Here is a 17,376-nt window from a genome sequence, read left to right as displayed (position 1 = left end):
CGAGCATCTGCTGCTCACCATCCCAAGAGTGGAGCTGGGATATTTGCACAGGGCTGAAGGCTGATTCGGAATTCCCGGATAGGGACAGGGAGGAGAAGACAGGTTACATCATTAGTTTTATCTAAGCTTGAATCGTCTTAACTAAGTAATCCCAAATTTTGTAGTAATATCACTCCAATCTTAAAAGACATTCTATTAAGTGGGATATTAGTGATTTATTTGTTTATGTCTTTTTTAAGGAGATAATTAGTGAACCTCATTTCTGGGCTGAGGAGTGACCCCACTTACTGAAAATATATATTCTATTAATCTCCAGCCACAGTCCTATTTCTCTTGGCCCAACATCTAATGTTTTAAGACAAAATAGTTTCTATCATGTTTGATAGATTTAAGTAAAACTACATGACATGCTTCCATCAAAGGAAATTAAAACCATTCTTCAAAGCAGAGTCAATTTGCAGTTTTGACAGATGATGATTTTCAAATTTAGTCGAGATTCAACAATGGCACTTTGATGTCTTGGAAATCATTGACGTAGGAGTAATTCTCTATTTTAAACTGTGTTCTCCTTTCAATCTGGTTCTTCATAATAAAAACTCTCTACAGGGTCACTTATTCTTCCAGTTTTTATTTTGTAAATTACTTTAGATCATAAATCAAAATTTTCTTGTTATGGAAAGTTTCTTATTTTATAATAGAAATTTTTTTCATGTTTATATTGGAGAAAGTCTGGTGAGGAATTAATGTACATTGATGCATACTTTATCATATAGCTTATATCATATGCCTTAGCTGACAGGTAGCTCTGTTTCAAGCAAACATATATTGCATTTAGTTTTTTATTACTTACAAAACTTCCTGAAGACTAAAGACTCAAACTAAACACTCAATTTCTTTAGGAATATCCAGCCGAGATTATTATAAACTTGAAAGGAACAGTGAAAGAGATGGATAGTAGACTAACATCAAAATCCTCACCCCAGATATTGAAGCCCAGCTCTCCACTGAGGCATGGGCACCCAAAAACTCACTTAATGAAAGCTCATAGACAAGTATAGCTCTTCTAGAGTTATAGTTTTAAAAATCTTTGATCTTATTACTGAGGGTTCATGGCAGAGTTTCCAGTGATTCTCAGAGAAATGAGAAAATAAGAACAAGGCAGTGAATTTTTCATAAACATAAGCAATTTTCATTGAAACGATTGTCCTTAAATAGGAAACTGACCTTTTCTTAAGTCTATCTCTTTATAAAATAATTGTTATTATTATTGATAGTAGAATGTTTGCTGTTATTTTTAACATCCTTACTTGGCAAAATTAAAAATAGTCAATCTTGTGTTGATCCCATTTTTAATTAGTCCCACTAAACATCCAAAACCTCGAAGAAGAACTGCTACTGTTGAAAATACCAGTGGGAACTTCAGTGAATTTCTTTTCCTTCCAGCCACAGGGCTTAAAAAGAGGCATGTTCAACCCACTGCTGCAATTTTTAAAAAAGAAAATACCAAAAGTCCAGCAAGTTGGAGAGAGTTCTCTAGCGTTAAAGATTTTTCTTTAGAGGATAAATGTTATGCCCCGATTTCAGTCCATCATCAGGGACCTGGATTAAAACTATCACTGACTGCTGAAACATATATTGCAACATAGTTCCTCAAAGCAGTATTAACATACCTGTCATGATTTAACCGTTTCTCAATCTGAATCCATCTGATAGAACAGACTTACCCTATCATTTGCCAGAACCGAATTCAGTATCATTTAGTTATTGCAAAAATCATTTCCAGATTCTTCTGTCCCACTGCATAACCTTTGGTGAAAAGATTCAGGGTCAAATGCCGAGAACCACTGCTTGTGTATTCCAGGGTCCTGGAAGCAACGAGAAACAGATAAGACTGAGAGGTGTCCTGTGGAATGTGACAGAGTGTGGAGGAAATTTAGAGTGTCTCTGGGTTATGTTCTACTCGGGTCATGGTGCATTTGACATTCTATTGCATTCTTTCCCTTCTCCCCTCTCCAGTGAAATCAGACGAGTTGCAGACAATCAAGAAAGAATTAACCCAGATCAAAACTAAAATTGACTCCTTGCTAGGGCGCCTGGAGAAGATTGAGAAGCAGCAGAAGGCGGAGGCTGGTAAGTGAAAAAGAGCTGTGGCCGCAGACGTGTTGGAATCAAACCACTCACACCCTGTCAGTCACCAAGACAGAGCAGGTTCAGGCACGCTGGCTGAGTCTAACAGTGTTTAGCAGATGCACACACATCATCTTTAAACTTAGAACTGTAATGATGGAATCTGATTTTTCCTTTTTAAAGAAGATGAGCCAAGTTGCCTAAAATTCATATTTTTTAAAAGAGAGAGGGAAAGGAAAAGTATTTTGATGCTAATAAGTAACAGTTGGATTATATTAAAGGTTTATATCTCAATATCAAGTGACCTTTAAGAAAATTAAATCAGTAAATGGAATAGTCTATCAGGGCTAAAATTATATTCATATTTCATTAAATTAACTGCAGCAAAATTGAACAGATTTCAGAAGCCATGTTTGTAAAGTCCCACTCTTGAACTGCTACAACTCCACAAAACTTCAGAACTCAGTTTCAGGATGTCAGTATCAACGATATGCCTGGCCACCCAAGGCCATTTCATTTGACTTGATTCTTTAGCTTAATGTCTTCTCTTTGAAATATTAGCCCTGACCCTAGTTCCATGCTAATACTCTTTATTTATTTATTTATTTTTAACTGGAGGATAATTGCTTTACAATATTGTGCTGGCTTCTGCCATACATCAACATGAATCAGCCACAGGTACGCATGTGTCCCCTCCTTCTGGAACCGCCCTCCCACCCCATCCCACCCCTCTAGGTGGCTACAGAGTGCCAATTTGAGTTCCCTAGTCTAATACCCTTTAATATGGCAACCGAGAGTTGTAAAATTACACATTTTAAACAGAACTGGCGTAAACTTGGAGATGAGCTAGAGCGTACATTGCAAATTGCATTCTGCTAGGTCTTTGATGTCTCAGAAGCTCCTTGAAAATGAGCTGAGGGCTGAAAGAAGACCTGGGAGATAGAGGGACTCATGACTCCTCCAAACCCAGCCCTTTCTCCAAATAGTGTGGCTCCAGCTGCGTCTCTTTTATACGTTGAAATTCATCATAAGATTTCATTGGCTGAAAGAGCTTCGCTTTTCAAAATTAAGCAAGACAGTTTTGAAAACCGCTCATCGAATCCAGCTTTCTCATTTTGCAGATGAGAAAAGGAAGGCCTGAGGAAGTAAAGTGACTTTTCCATGACCACATGAATGGTTGGTGATAGACCTAGAGTCTCCAAGCCAGGTCTGGTGAGGGAAAGGAGTGCCTCCTCTGAGGTATCAGCCTCAGGTTCCGCTCAGGATCTGCCTGCAGTGAGGCTCCCTAGGTAACAACCGGTGATGAGATCCAGCCTGTTTGTTGCCCGTGACACTGGGCAGGGGACCAGCACCGACCTTCCGGTGATTAGTGACGCAGGGTTCAGAAATGAAGCCGGTGTTGAGGGGGTGTCGAGCCTAATGGATGAGAGAGGTGTACTGTGGTTCAAATCCTCACACGCCACCTCGCCTCCATTTTCTCGTTTATCAGATGAGGCCAGTAATGGCTGGCTACCTGACCTTGCGAGAAGGGAGTCAAGTAGCAAATGTAAGTTACTTAGTAGCCCAGAATAAATGCTTCATAACTGGAGCCATTTAGTGTCCATAGAAATGTAAGCATATATAGGGAAACAAATACTTCTTACTTCCCTGACACCAGTTTTTTAAATCATAAGCCAGGTACCTAGATTCTCATTAACTTTTATCGAGTTAGTGTGGAGGAGAAATGATAAATAATAGACAAAATAAGATCATTTTTATTACAAATTTCTGTCACATTTTCTATTGAGAAAAGATACGCTGCCTATACTTCTTAATGGAGAAATTTAGATTTCCGAAAGTTTTTTATCTGCTGTCTATGGCACTAATCTAAACCGTTGCCAGAACTGAAATATCCTGATGTTGCCTAAATCAATGTTTCCCTTTGAGGAACTTCTGTGAAATTCGTTATTATGTAAAACAACCCTTACAGCAAAGGACTTTGATAACCAATTTGCACTTCAGTTTAAAGGATTATGGAGAACTCATTTAAATATAAATCACCTCAAAGAGAAAAATGTGATCCTTATTCCATCATATTATAACTTCCAGTTTCCTGCAATGAAAAATACCTTCCGTATATCTTCTTAGAAGATCATCTATAAACATGACACTAAAATTCAAAGCTTGAATTTTCTTTTCATGAAAGGCTGTCACCTTATTTTTGTATGTGTTTCAACTTTCCCAGTCACAAGGCAGTTATCTTTAAAATGATAGGCTTAAGCCTTTGATATTTCTGTCTTTCCTACTTGAACATGTAGGAAGAAAATGGAATTATTTAATTTGTAATTTCATTCTCTTAGTAATTGTCTCCTGAACAATATTCATATTTATGGAGTTAAGATGATCACTTTCTAAATTTTTTTCATGAAAAGAAATCAGGGTTGCATGGTATCTGTACTACATGATAGAAAGTGGAGAGAAATATTTTAAATCTTTTTAAGTGCCTGATACCTCCTTACAGAATTTAAGGGGATACTCATTTTATTGTTTATTTGGTTGCAGGCCAGTTATTCAGTAGTTAACATTCACTCTTCACTATTGCTCTTTTATAGACCTCACATTTCCAACTTATTCCATCTGATGATGAAAATTTCCAGCTTAGGATAGTGGCAGCAGAGATGGAGGGTTACATGCAGGATAAAGCCACACAGCATGGAACTTGTCCTGAGTTCAAGTTTCATAGGATCATTTTTTTCTTTTTTGTATGAAATCCTAAGCTATCAGGAGTAATTGTAATGAGGTTATAATGACATCATTTTGGATTTTTTATGCCTTAAATTGCTGGTAATAGATGTTTGCACGGTATCCTGTCTCTTCCTTTGAAGATATGAACTTCCTCAGAACAAGGTCATGTTTTCACTAACTTTTCTAAATCTTCAAGCACTGTGTACTATGCACGAGGCATGATTTAGCAAGTCATTTAACTTCTCTAGGTCTCAGGCCCCACAAATGAAAATCAGAGGAAGGGATTATGGCCTCAAACATATGGTCTAGCTTTTAAATCATGATTAATATGAATCCACTCTGCAAGTGTTATTTTTTTGCTACTTGAATAATTCAAATAACATTGCTCTGGAATATGGTGACTATGGATTATTATAAACAACAAATAACACATATCAGTTTGGCCTCCAATTGTCCTTTCTAGATGATCCTTTTAAAAGAGAGTCATAAATTGACATAAATTGATACGAAGAGTACAGTTTATGTGTGGTTTACATAGTGATGCAAAGTGATCGTAAAAGGTAAAAGGAGACCGAAGTAAAACTAAAGACAACACCATACGATGGACAGTGACCTCTTAAAAAAAATCAAATTCCCTGCAAAGACTCTCTGATATGAAAAGGCAATTAGGCATTCTTTAATTCAACTTTATTCTCAGTGGTAGGCCTCATGTGTGACCTGTCAGACTCACTTGGACAATTCCAATGAAAATAGCTAGCCTGTCCTACCCATTAAAGCTGACCATTAGAGAGGTCACACTTCAGTCCCGTAGGATAAGTTCATCCTGCCTGTACGTTTGGTATATGAAAAAAGGCAAAATGGATGTCTGAGGAGGCCTTACAAATAGCTGAGAAAAGACGAGAAGCTGAAGACAAAGGAGGAAAGGAAAGATACACCCATTTGAATGCAGAGTTCCAAAGCATAGCAAGGAGAAATAAGAAAGCCTTCCTCAGAGATCAATGCAGAGGAATAGAGGAAAACAATAGAATGGGAAAGACTAGAGATCTCTTCAAGAAAATTATGGACACCAAGGAACATTTCATGCAAGATAGGCTTGATAAAAGATAGAAATGGTATGGGCCTAACAGAAGCAAGAGATATTAAGAAGAGGTGGCAAGAATACACAGAACTATACAAAAAGATCTTCATGACCCAGATAATCAAGATGGTATGATCACTCACCTAGAGCCAGACATCCTGGAATGCAAAGTCAAATGGGCCTTAGGAAGCATCACTTATGAACAAAGCTAGTGGAGGTGATGGAATTCTAGTTGAGCTATTTCAGTTCTAAAAGAGGATGCTGTGAAAGTGCTGCACTTAATATGCCAGCAAATCTGGAAAGCTCAGCAGCGCCAAGGACTGAAAAAGGTCAGTTTTGGTTCCAATCCCAAAGAAAGGCAATGCCAAAGAATGCTCAAACTACCGCATAGTTACTCTCATCTCACACACTAGTAAGGTAATGCTCAAAATTCTCCACGCCAGGCTTCAACAGTACGTGAACTGTGAACTTCTAGATGTTCAAGCTGGATTTAGGAAAGGCAGAGAAAGTAGAGATCAAATTACCAACATCCATTGGATCACAGAAAAAGCAGGAGAGTTCCATAAAGAAATCTATCTCTGTTTCATTGACTGCTCTAAAGTGTTTGACGATGTGGATCACAACAAACTGTGGAAAATTCTTAGAGATAGGAATACCAGACCAATTTACTTGCTTCCTAACATTACTTTGCCAACAAAGGTCCATGTAGTCAAGGCTATGGTTTTCCAATGGTCATGTATGGATGTGAGAATTGGAGTGTAAAGAAAGCTGAGTGCTGAAGAATTGATGCTTTTGAACTGTGGTGCTGGAGAAGACTCTGGAGAGCCCCTTGGACTGCAAGGAGATCCAACCAGTCCATTCTAAAGGAGATCAGCCCTGGGATTTCTTTGGAAGGAATGATGCTAAAGCTGAAACTCCAATTCTTTGGCCACCTCATGCGAAGAATTGACTCATTGGAAAAGACCCTGATGCTGGGAGGGATTGGGGGCAAGAGGAGAAGAGAACGACAGGATGAGATGGCTAGATGGCATCACTGACTCGATGGCCGTGAGTTTGAGTGAACTCCGGGAGATGGACAGGGAGGCCTGGCATGCTGCGATTCATGGGATTGCAAAGAATTGGACACAACTGAGCAACTGAACTGAATGAACTGAAGACATCAGTATGCATGCCAAGCAGCAACCGTTATACCTGGACATGGAACAACAAACTGGTTCCAAATTGGGAAAGGAGTACGTCAAGGCTGTATATTGTCACCCTGCTTATTTAACTTATATGCAGAATACATCATGAGAGATTCTGGGCTGGATGAAACACAAGCTGGAATCAAGATTGCTAGGAGAAATATCAATAACCTCAGACACACAGTTGACACCACCATTATGGCAGAAAGTGAAGAGGAACTAAAGAGCCTCTTGATGAAAGTGAAAGAAGAGAGTGAAAGAGTTGGCTTAAAGCTCAGGATTCAAAAAATTAAGATCATGGCATCCAGTCCCATCACTCCATGGCAAACACATGGAGAAACAATGGAAACAGTGACAGACTTTATTTGGGGGGGCTCCAAAATCACTGCAGATGGTGACTGCAGCCATGAAATAAAAAGACGCTTACTCCTTGGAAGAAAAACTATGACCAACCTAGACAGGATATTACAAAGCAGAGACATTGCTTTCCCGAAAAAGGTCTGTCTAGTCAAAGGTATGGTTTTCCCAGTAGTCAGGTATGGATGTGAGAATTGGACTATAAATAAAACTAAGTGCTGAAGAATTGATGCTTTTGAACTGTGGTGTTGGAGAAGACTCTTGAGAGTCCCTTGGACTGCAAGGAGATCCAACCAGTCCATCCTAAAAGAAATCAGTCCTGGGTGTTCATTGGAAGGACTGATGTTGAACCTGAAACTCCAGTACTTTGGCCACCTTATGTGAAGAGCTGACTCATTTGAAAAGACCCTCATGATGGGAAATATTCAGGGCAGGAGGAGAAGGGGATGACAGAGGATGAGATGGTTGGATGGCATCACTGACTCGACTGATATGAGTTTGAGCAAGCTCTGGAAATTGGTGATGGACAGGGAGCCCTGACATGCTACAGTTCATGGGGTCACAAAGAGTCAGACATGACTGAGTGACTGAACTGAATATATTTGGTAAAAAGTGTAGATTAAAAAAAATAATGTCCAAAAATTAGAATATTACAAACAAATGCCACATATTTATGCATCAGTGCTCCTTATACTGAGCTGAAATAAACTTTGTTTGCATTTGGTTTGTGTGTCCTTTTATGCCCTCTGAAACCAAGCTGAGTGTCTAATTTCTTGTGAATATAATGGCCAATTAAATACATAAAAGAGTTGTGGTATTGTAACTCTTCCAAAACTTCTGAATAGGAAGTCTGTATAAGTGGCCAGAGACACTCAACTTAGTTGCATTCAAATTTTTGTCAAAGAACTTTGAAGCCTTCTCTTCTCTGAATCAGTTTGGTTCAGTTGCTCAGTTGTGTCCGACTCTTTGTGACCCCCATGCACTGCAGCACGCCAGGCTTCCCTGTCCATCACCAACCCCTGGAGCTTGTTCAAACTCATGTCCACCAAGTCAGTGATGCCATCAACCATCTCATCCTCTGTCATCCCCTTCTCCTCCTGCCTTCAGTCTTTCCTGGCATCAGGGTCTTTTCTAATTAGTCAGTAGTTTGCATCAGTTGTCCAAAGTATTGGAGTTTCAGCTTCAGCATCAGTCTTTCCAATGAATATTCAGGGCTGATATCCTTTAGGATGGACTGGTTGGATCTACTTGTGGTCCAAGGGACTCTCAAGAGTCTTCTCCAACACCACAGTTAAAAAGCGTGAATTGAATGGCACTCAGCTTTCTTTATGGTCCCACTCTCACATCCATACATGACCACTGGAAAAACCATATCCTTGACTAAACAGACCTTTGTCGACTCTGGATAAATATCAGTAACTCTTTCAGCTGCTTCTCCTGTACTTTAGTGTTGGATCTTGAACCACTGCCGTCCCCCTTCTCTGGTCATTCTAGTTTATCAACTGCACGCTGTGGTCCTCAGAGTGGAAAATGTCGCTCCAGAGGTAATCTGATGCTGCAGCCTATAATGTGACTACTGGTTCTGTTCTGAATACCCGACTGCTATCACTTAGACTTTGGGTTACATTGGTCTTGTGTCTGGTTACTGATATTGAACTGCACACGTGAATTAAACTCTGCTCCCTCCTGATACTGCATTAAAATAATGTCTAGGTTTTAAATAAGAAAATTCTTAGACATAAAAGAGAATGAGAACAAAATTTTAGAAGCTGGAAAGCTGATGGAGAACTCTGCCTGACTTAACACATCCTAGAAATGAATCCAGTTTTAACCGCAGAACTCCCAAAAGGCTCAGGATCAAAGCTATCATATTCCTATGGAAAAGAGGGTATAAATGGCTAAAAGTCTGTTAGGAAACAGATTTCTATGTCACCATTCCTAACTCTTCCTGGTCCACTAGAAGCCCTAAGAAGTTTCCTCTAGGAAAGTGAAAACAACAAATTTCAGATGTAATAGACAACTAACAAATTTGAAGGCAGTTTTTAACAGGGAGAAAAATATAAGTTTACACAGTTACTCTAGAAATTCCAAGAATTCTTTTCCCCTTCCAGACTACTGGTAGGCCACTGGAAGAGGTTTTAATTGGGAATATGAGCAGCTTAAGAAAAAAGATTTAAAGACATTGGCATGGGTACAAGCCAAGGAAACAGTATCACCCTGCAGAAACAAGATCCTGTTATTCTTACAAAACTGTCCATCCATATTTTAATACTGTTAATATGAGCAGACAAGGTTCACCAGATGGCAGAAAGCATTTAACATTAAAAGCAAATACCAAAAGAGAAGAGACAAAGAACCAAAAACAACAACAACAACAAAAAAAAAAAAAAACGGAGGAATCAGATTGAGCAGGAAGAATGAAACTTCCAAATAAAACAGTGAACCGGTTGCTGGTTAACACCCTCAGAGAGAAAGAGAAGACATTACATTCATGAAATAAGAGCACAAGATTAAAACTCAGTATTTGAAAGGCAGATGAAAGTGGTTTCAGAAATTAACATATGATAGCACAAATCAATAACGCAGAATTGAAAGACAAATTTCAGGAAATTCTCCCAGACAATACAAAAGAAACTACAGATGGGAAATAGGAAGGGAAGGGTATGGAAATTACTGGATAAATATCTAAAAAACAGGGCTTCGGAAAGAAAGAGGAGAAGGATCATCCAAAAAAAGTTTTTCAGGGAAAAAGTTAACCAAAACTGAAGAACATAGCCAACAAGACTGAAAGGACCCCTGAGTGCCTGTAACTGGTGCACATCAAAGCAAGAAACGGCGACATCTCAGAACATGGGGCCAAAGAGAAGATCCTACAAGCTCCCAGAGAGACAGCAAGGAAAAGAGACAGAAAATGTTTTATATAAAGAAGCAGGAATCAGAATGCCAACGGGGTTTTCAGCAGCCACACTAAAAGCTAGAAGGCAATGAAAACATGCCCTAAAAATTCTGAGAGAAGAATATTTGCAGGCTGTAGTTCTATACCTAACTCCCAAAGCAAGGAGTTAAACTCTAAAAGGGAAAAGCATGATTTTCCCAAAGCAAGGAAACCGAAGGCAAAGGGAATCCTCAGGAGGATGGTGAGGAAGAGCCTAGCATATGAGTTAAGAAAGAGACCTGGAAATAACTAAGTCCAGGGAGACCAGTTCAGAAGTTCTGGGAGAGACTTTGTCAAGAGGATGAAATGGGTCCAGTGGCTAATAGGTGGGGAAGTGAATTCATTGAGATGAGACTCACACATTGTGGTTGAGGAGCAGGTAAGTTTACAGAAGCATTTGTACAAGTCAAAGAGGCATAGAAGCACGTAGAGAATTAAGTTAACAACACGCAGACACCCAAAGGAAATGGATGTTTCTTTTACCTCCAAAGAAAGTAAAATACTGTTTGGGAAAGAAAAATTTACTCATTATATACTAACAGCTTAGCTTCCCAAAGCATTTACATAGTTAAATTTATGCAAAAACTGAAAATTGATCTAATCTAGTGTATAGCTCTCTGAGGAGATGGGAAGTGGGGACTTGTAGACAGAGAACTGAGTCTCCAGTCTCCCAAGGCTGATGTCAGTAGACAATGAATAAAACTTAATCAAGAGGTAGCAATAGAAACATGCTGTTTGGGAAACAAAGCCAAGTTTTTAACAGAACAGCTTTGCAAATACAAAGCCCTTAAAGAGCTGAGAATGGTGAAGCAAGTGGCACTTGCTATTTTTCTTAACAAATCTTGTGGAAATATTTAACTACAAAAGTTGTTTTCAAGAAGCCCAATTTACAGGGTGAGGGAGATGAGATTGAGTTATCTTTAGCAAATGGATCAGGACTTTCCCAGCTACTTCTTGGAAACATCCTGTGACATCCATCAGATAAGTGTCACTGGACACATTAAAAATGACAAGGAAGACTTCACTCGAGACTGCTGTGGTCAGGGTCAAAACTATTGGAATTAAAAAAAAAAAGACTATTGCAATAGGGGATGGAAATTGAGCTCTACTGAAACAAAAGGCAGGAGGGTTTTTAAATGCAAGGGTGCAATGATAAAAATGTATTGGAGGATATTAGTAGGGAGGCTGATCAATAAGATGAGGCCACCTGTGTTTGCTGACTGAGTCTATGAGTCAGGCTCCTGTTGGTCCATGGAGACCAGGAGACAGGAGTCGTCCCATCTTTTTCCGATGATTGCATTTCAAAGGGAGGCCTCCAGGTCTTTAGAAGACATGCGAGATTTGTAAAAAGATGTACACTTCAAAGAAGCATAGAAAGAATCCGCAGTTGGAAGGATTCTAAAGTAAATGCTCTAAGAAAAAGGAAGTCAGGACCATAGTCAGAATAAAGGCTGTCAAAGAGCAGTCACGCCGAGGCTAACAGCAAGGTTTTCTTTGTAACAGCACAGTCATAGCCTTTCAGAGCGGACTCCTTTCTCCTCTAAATACACACTTCTTTCCATGTCCGACTTCTGTCACATTACCATGTAACAAATCCTGTCATCCACACTGCCAACCTCAGGATCATCTTCTGACCCTACTATGACTAGCGTTGCAAAATCTGACCTTTGGCATCTTTTTACTCAACACCTTCTATTTTCTGATTGCTGTTCACTCGCTCAGAGAGTCGTGTCTGACTCTCTGCAACCCCATGGACTGCACCACGCCAGGCTTCCCTGTCCTTCACCATCTCCTGGAGCTGGCTTAAACTCTTGTCCGTTGAGCCAGTGATGCCACCCAACCATCTCATCCTCTGTCATCCCCTTCTCCTCCTGCCTTCAATCTTTCCCAGCATCAGGGTCTTTTCTAATGAGTCGGCTCTTCGCATCAGGTGGCCAACGTATTGGAGTTTCAGCGTCAGCATCAGTCTTTCCAATGAATATTCAGGAATGATATCCTTTAGGATGGGCTTGTTGGATCTCCTTGCAGTCCAAGGGACTCTCAAGAGTCTTATCCAACACCACAGTTCAGAAGCATCAATTCTTCGGTGCTCAGCTTTCTTTAGGTTCCAACTCTCACATCCATACATGACTACTGGAAAAACAATAGCTTTGACTATACAAACCTTTGCAGCAAAGTAATGTCTCTGCTTTTTAATATGTTGTCTAAGTTGGTCATAACGTTTCTTCCAAGGAGCGTCTTTTAATTTCTTGGCTGCAGTCACCATCTGCAGTGATTGGAGCCCAAGAAAATTAAGTCTGTCACTATTTCTATTGCTTTCCCAGAAATTTTTTCTGGAATTCTCTTGCTTTTTCTATGATCCAGTGAATGTTGACAGTTTAATCTCTGGTTCCTCTGCCTTTTCTAAATCCAGCCTGAACATCTGGAAGTTCTCAGTTCACATACTGTTGAAGCCTGGCTTGGAGAATTTTGAGCATTACTTCATTAGCGTGTGAGATGAGTGCAATTGTGCAGTAGCTTGAACATTCTTTGGCGTTGCTTTTCTTTGGGATTGGAATGAAAACTGACCTTTTCCAGTTCTGTGGCCACTGCTGAGTTTTCCAAATTTGCTTGCCTATTGAGTGCAGCACTTTCACAGCATCATCTTTTAGGATTAGAAATAGCTCAGCTAGAATTCCATCACCTCCACTAGATTTGTTCATTGTGATGCTTCCTAAGGCCCACTTGATTTTGCACTCCAAAATGTCTGGCTCTAGATTAGTGATCACACCATCATGGTTATCTGGGTATGAAGACCTGTTTTGTATAATTCTTCCATGCATTTATACCACCTCTTCTTAATGTCTTCTGCTTCTAATTAAGTCTATACGGTTTCTGTCCTTTTTTCCAATGGTACTGCCAATACCCAAGCCCACTCACATGCTCTGTTGCCTTTTTCTTAGTTTTTTAAGAACTTTTAGCTGCTCTCTCCAATTCTAGTTTGTTTCCTCCCTAATTCATCTTCCATGGGACACATAGATTTATACTGCTAAAACATCCAAGGGCCCAGTCTTGGAAATTAACAGAGCCAGGTTCGCATCCTACAAGAAACTTATTTCCAGGACTTACTAGCTGTAAAAAATTTGGAAAGGTCCTTATAAAAGTGTATAAAATGAGTAAAATAATATCTGTTCCTTAAAATTAGTGGGATTTAAACAAACAGTAGCTCAGTGATTTTTTAATCACTTTATTGAATTTTTGGTTACCTCTACCATCAAGGGTGCTTCTTGTGAACACTTTGAGGTCATCTTGTCCCAGAATGTACTGATGTAACTAATATTTTAATCTAAAAGCATTCCTCTTGAATAACTTCCTTAATGCTCATTTATGTCATTATTAGTAATGCCAGTCATAAAATGTACATCTTTCTAATTGATATTTACTGGAATAATTGAGTTAAATTCATATTATATACAGGTGTTGCAGAATTTTTAAAAAATATAGTTCATACTCCAATGCAAAAACAATGGTTTCAGGATACTAGCTGACTCTGATGAGTAATGTGACTGTTTTATGTCAACATCCTTTCCAACCATCTGCTAAGCACAATTCAGCTAGCAATTAGCTAGCAATTAAGCCAGCATTTCAAAAAATGTAATTGCCAACTCAACCAATTTTCAGAGTTATATTAATGATAATAGCTCTACAGCAAACTGAATTTAATAAAAATGCTTCTAAGATAAATCCCAACAATTTTAACTTGTTTTCTAGATCATATATGTGTCTTGAAATAGAATGAGATGTACAGGAAAAGTATTTGAGTATGAAGATTGAAATTCAGTATCAAGTTCTTTCCTTTTAAGGCTTTTTAGAGCCTGAGGCATTTTTCCTTAAACAGAAGTATTTACCTGTCACTTGCACGTCTTTTCCTTTGATAGCCATTGCTTAGTTTGAACATGTATCCCTAAGCAGACTTCTTCATTCTTGTATTTAAAATTACCTGGTTCCTCCCTCCTACACTGTTGATAGGAACATAAGTTGGTTCAGCCACTGTGGAAAACAGCATAGACGTTCCTCAGAAAACTAAAAATGGAATTAACACATGAGCCAGCAATCCCACTCTTCGGCATATATCTGGACAAAACTATAATTCCAAGGGGTACGTGCACCCACATGTTTGTAGACACACTACTCACAATAGCCAAGATATGGAAACAACTTGCATGTCCATGGACAGATGAATGGATAAAAAAGATGTGGTGTATATATAGATAGATAGATAGATAGATAGATAGATAGATAGATAGATAGATACACAATAAAATACTACTCAGCCGCCCAAACAACGAAATAATGTCATTTGCAGCAACATGGATGCAACTAGAGATTTTCGTATTAAGTGAGGTAAGTCAGAAAAAGAAAGATAACAACAGATGGTATCACTTATATGTGGACTCTAAAATATGACCCAAAGGAACCTGTCTATGAAACAGACTCAGACAGAGACATAAAGAGCAGACTTGTGCTTGCCGAGGGAACTGGGGCTAGGGGAGGGTGAGCTGGGAGGGTGGGGTTAGCAGATGTCAGCTTTTATACACAGGACCAAGAAACAGGCTTCTGCTTCATTGCAGTAGTCCCTGCCGCCCCAGGAGTGACATTCAATCAGTTCAGTTCAGTCGCTCAGTCATGTCCGACTCTTTGTGACTCCATGAATCGCAGCACGCCAGGCCTCCCTGTCCATCACCATCTCCTGGAGTTCACTCAGACTCACATCCATGGAGTCTGTGATGCCATCCAGCCATCTCATCCTCGGTCGTCCCCTTCTCCTCCTGCCCCCAATCCCTCCCAGCATCAGAGTCTTTTCCAATGAGTCAACTCTTCGCATGAGGTGGCCAAAGTACTGGAGTTTCAGCCTTAGCATCATTCCTTCCAAAGAAATCCCAGGGTTGACCTCCTTCAGAATGGACTGGTTGGATCTCCTTGCAGTCCAAGGGACTCTCAAGAGTCTTCTCCAACGCCACAGTTCAAAAGCATCAATTCTTCGGCGCTCAGCCTTCTTCACAGTCCAACTCTCACATCCATACATGACCACAGGAAAAACCATAGCCTTGACTAGATGGACCTTAGTCGGCAAAGTAATGTCTCTGGTTTTGAATATGCTACCTAGGTTGGTCATAACTTTTCTTCCAAGGAGTAAGCGTCTTTTAATTTCATGGCTGCAGTCACCATCTGCCATGATTTTGGAGCCCAAAAAAATAAAGTCTGACACTGTTTCTACTGTTTCCCCATCTATTTCCCATGAAGTGATGGGACCGGATGCCATGATCTTCATTTTCTGAATGCTGAGCTTTAAGCCAACTTTTAGCCTATGATAAACCCTGGTAGAAAAGAATGCTTCTTAAAAAAGACTGTGAGTGTATATTGCCACACTTGTGTTATATGTGTGTAACTGAATCACTTTGCCGGACAGCAGTGATTAACAGTATTGCAAACCAATTATACTTCAATAAGAGATTTTAAAATTTTAAAAAAAATTAGGCCTAAAAAAAATTGTCTGGCTTTTGATTCAGCACTCACCCAGTGTGTTCAATTAGGCCTTTTTCTTGAGCTATGTTAGAAAGCAACCCAGGCTGTGGAGTCAGACAACCTGTGATGGGAATTCCAGCTCATTGTGGCCACCTTCCCGAACATCCGCATGCCTCACTTTCTCCCTCTGGGAAATGGGAAATAAGCCTGCCCTTCAGGATGCTTCAGTGCCTAAGGGTAATGAATGTCCCATAGTCAGCACTTTGTAAGCGACTGCTAACTTGCAGCCAAAATGAACTTTTTTTCTGTTGGAATTCATAATTTATATAATATAAGAGATACCTTCGGAGAAGGCAATGGCACCCCACTCCGGTACTCTTGCCTGGAAAATCCCATGGACAGAGGAGCCTAGTAGGCTTCGGTCCATGGGGTCTCAAAGAGTCGGACACGACTGAGCGACTTCCCTTTCACTTTTCACTTTCATGCATTGGAGAAGGAAATGGCAACCCACTCCAGTGTTCTTGCCTAGAGAATCCCAGGGATGGGGGAGCCTGGTGGGCTGCTGTCTATGGGGTCGCACAGAGTCAGACACGACTGAAGTGACTTAGCAGCAGCAGAGAGAGATACCTTTTAGGCACAAGCTGTGAACTTTTTGGCTCCTGACATATTCTTTTAAAAAATCTAAAACTAACTCACTTTTCTCCGAAAAGAAATGTTGTGGTCACGCTCACTCTGACTTGAAAAGTCAGTGAGGACTCCCGGACACCAGTGTTCAAAGGCAGCCCACCTCCACCTGAAGTCTTCACAGTTTATTTTTCTCCTCAAGACCTGTCAGGATAACCATGAACAACTTTTCTCTGAGACGCTCTCACACTCCACAGTTAACTTTGCCTTAGCGGTGTGGGGCTCTTGTGTAGAATGTGGCAAGGAGGTTTCTTTTAGTTTCTTGCTGAATTTATATTGTTGCTACCACGGTGCCAAATTCAAAAATCACTTTGACTCTGTGAAAACAATTTGATGCCCAAGCATTTATTTTCATTTTTTAGTTCCATAAAAATACAGGAATATATTCAACAAATATTTAATTTGCACATAAGGCTCCAAGTTACAAAAATCTATAAAAATGTTTCTGACCCAAAGAAACTTCAGTAGTAGAGATATAAGTGCACACACCCGTGCATACACATACAACCACAATAAAAAGTAAAAATAAGTAGAAAAAGAATTGCAGATAAATAGACTGCTATGACATTAAGAATAAACTAAAAGCCTACAACTACTACTAAGCTACTCATTTCTAGTAGAAGTAAAATTAGATAATTATTTTAAAAAATAGGTTGCTTTCTTTCTATTTCAGCAATATAGTAACTGGATCAAAACTGCTTATTGTGAACCAGCAGTTTAATGAACAAGATAAGCTTCCATGTGTGCTTTTTTCATGAAACCTATCACCATTTAGTGATTAT

General features: G+C 39.6%; 1 protein-coding gene across 7 annotated transcripts in view; it reads left to right on the top strand.

The window, feature by feature from the left end:
• Window positions 1–17,376, top strand: part of RALYL (RALY RNA binding protein like) — an 885,605-nt gene that overhangs the window by 752,423 nt on the left and 115,806 nt on the right. For all 7 annotated transcript variants that reach the window (XM_069600698.1, XM_069600702.1, XM_069600700.1 and 4 more), the window contains one exon: window positions 2,017–2,130. In XM_069600698.1, the coding sequence (XP_069456799.1) occupies window positions 2,017–2,130 (114 nt within the window). The remainder of the gene's footprint in view (window positions 1–2,016; window positions 2,131–17,376) is intronic.

This window comes from Ovis canadensis, chromosome 9 (genome assembly GCF_042477335.2).
Source record: "Ovis canadensis isolate MfBH-ARS-UI-01 breed Bighorn chromosome 9, ARS-UI_OviCan_v2, whole genome shotgun sequence".
Lineage (NCBI taxonomy): Eukaryota > Metazoa > Chordata > Mammalia > Artiodactyla > Bovidae > Ovis > Ovis canadensis.
The sequence above is the reverse complement of the archived record's forward strand: the minus strand, read 5'-3'. Positions and strand labels throughout refer to the sequence as shown.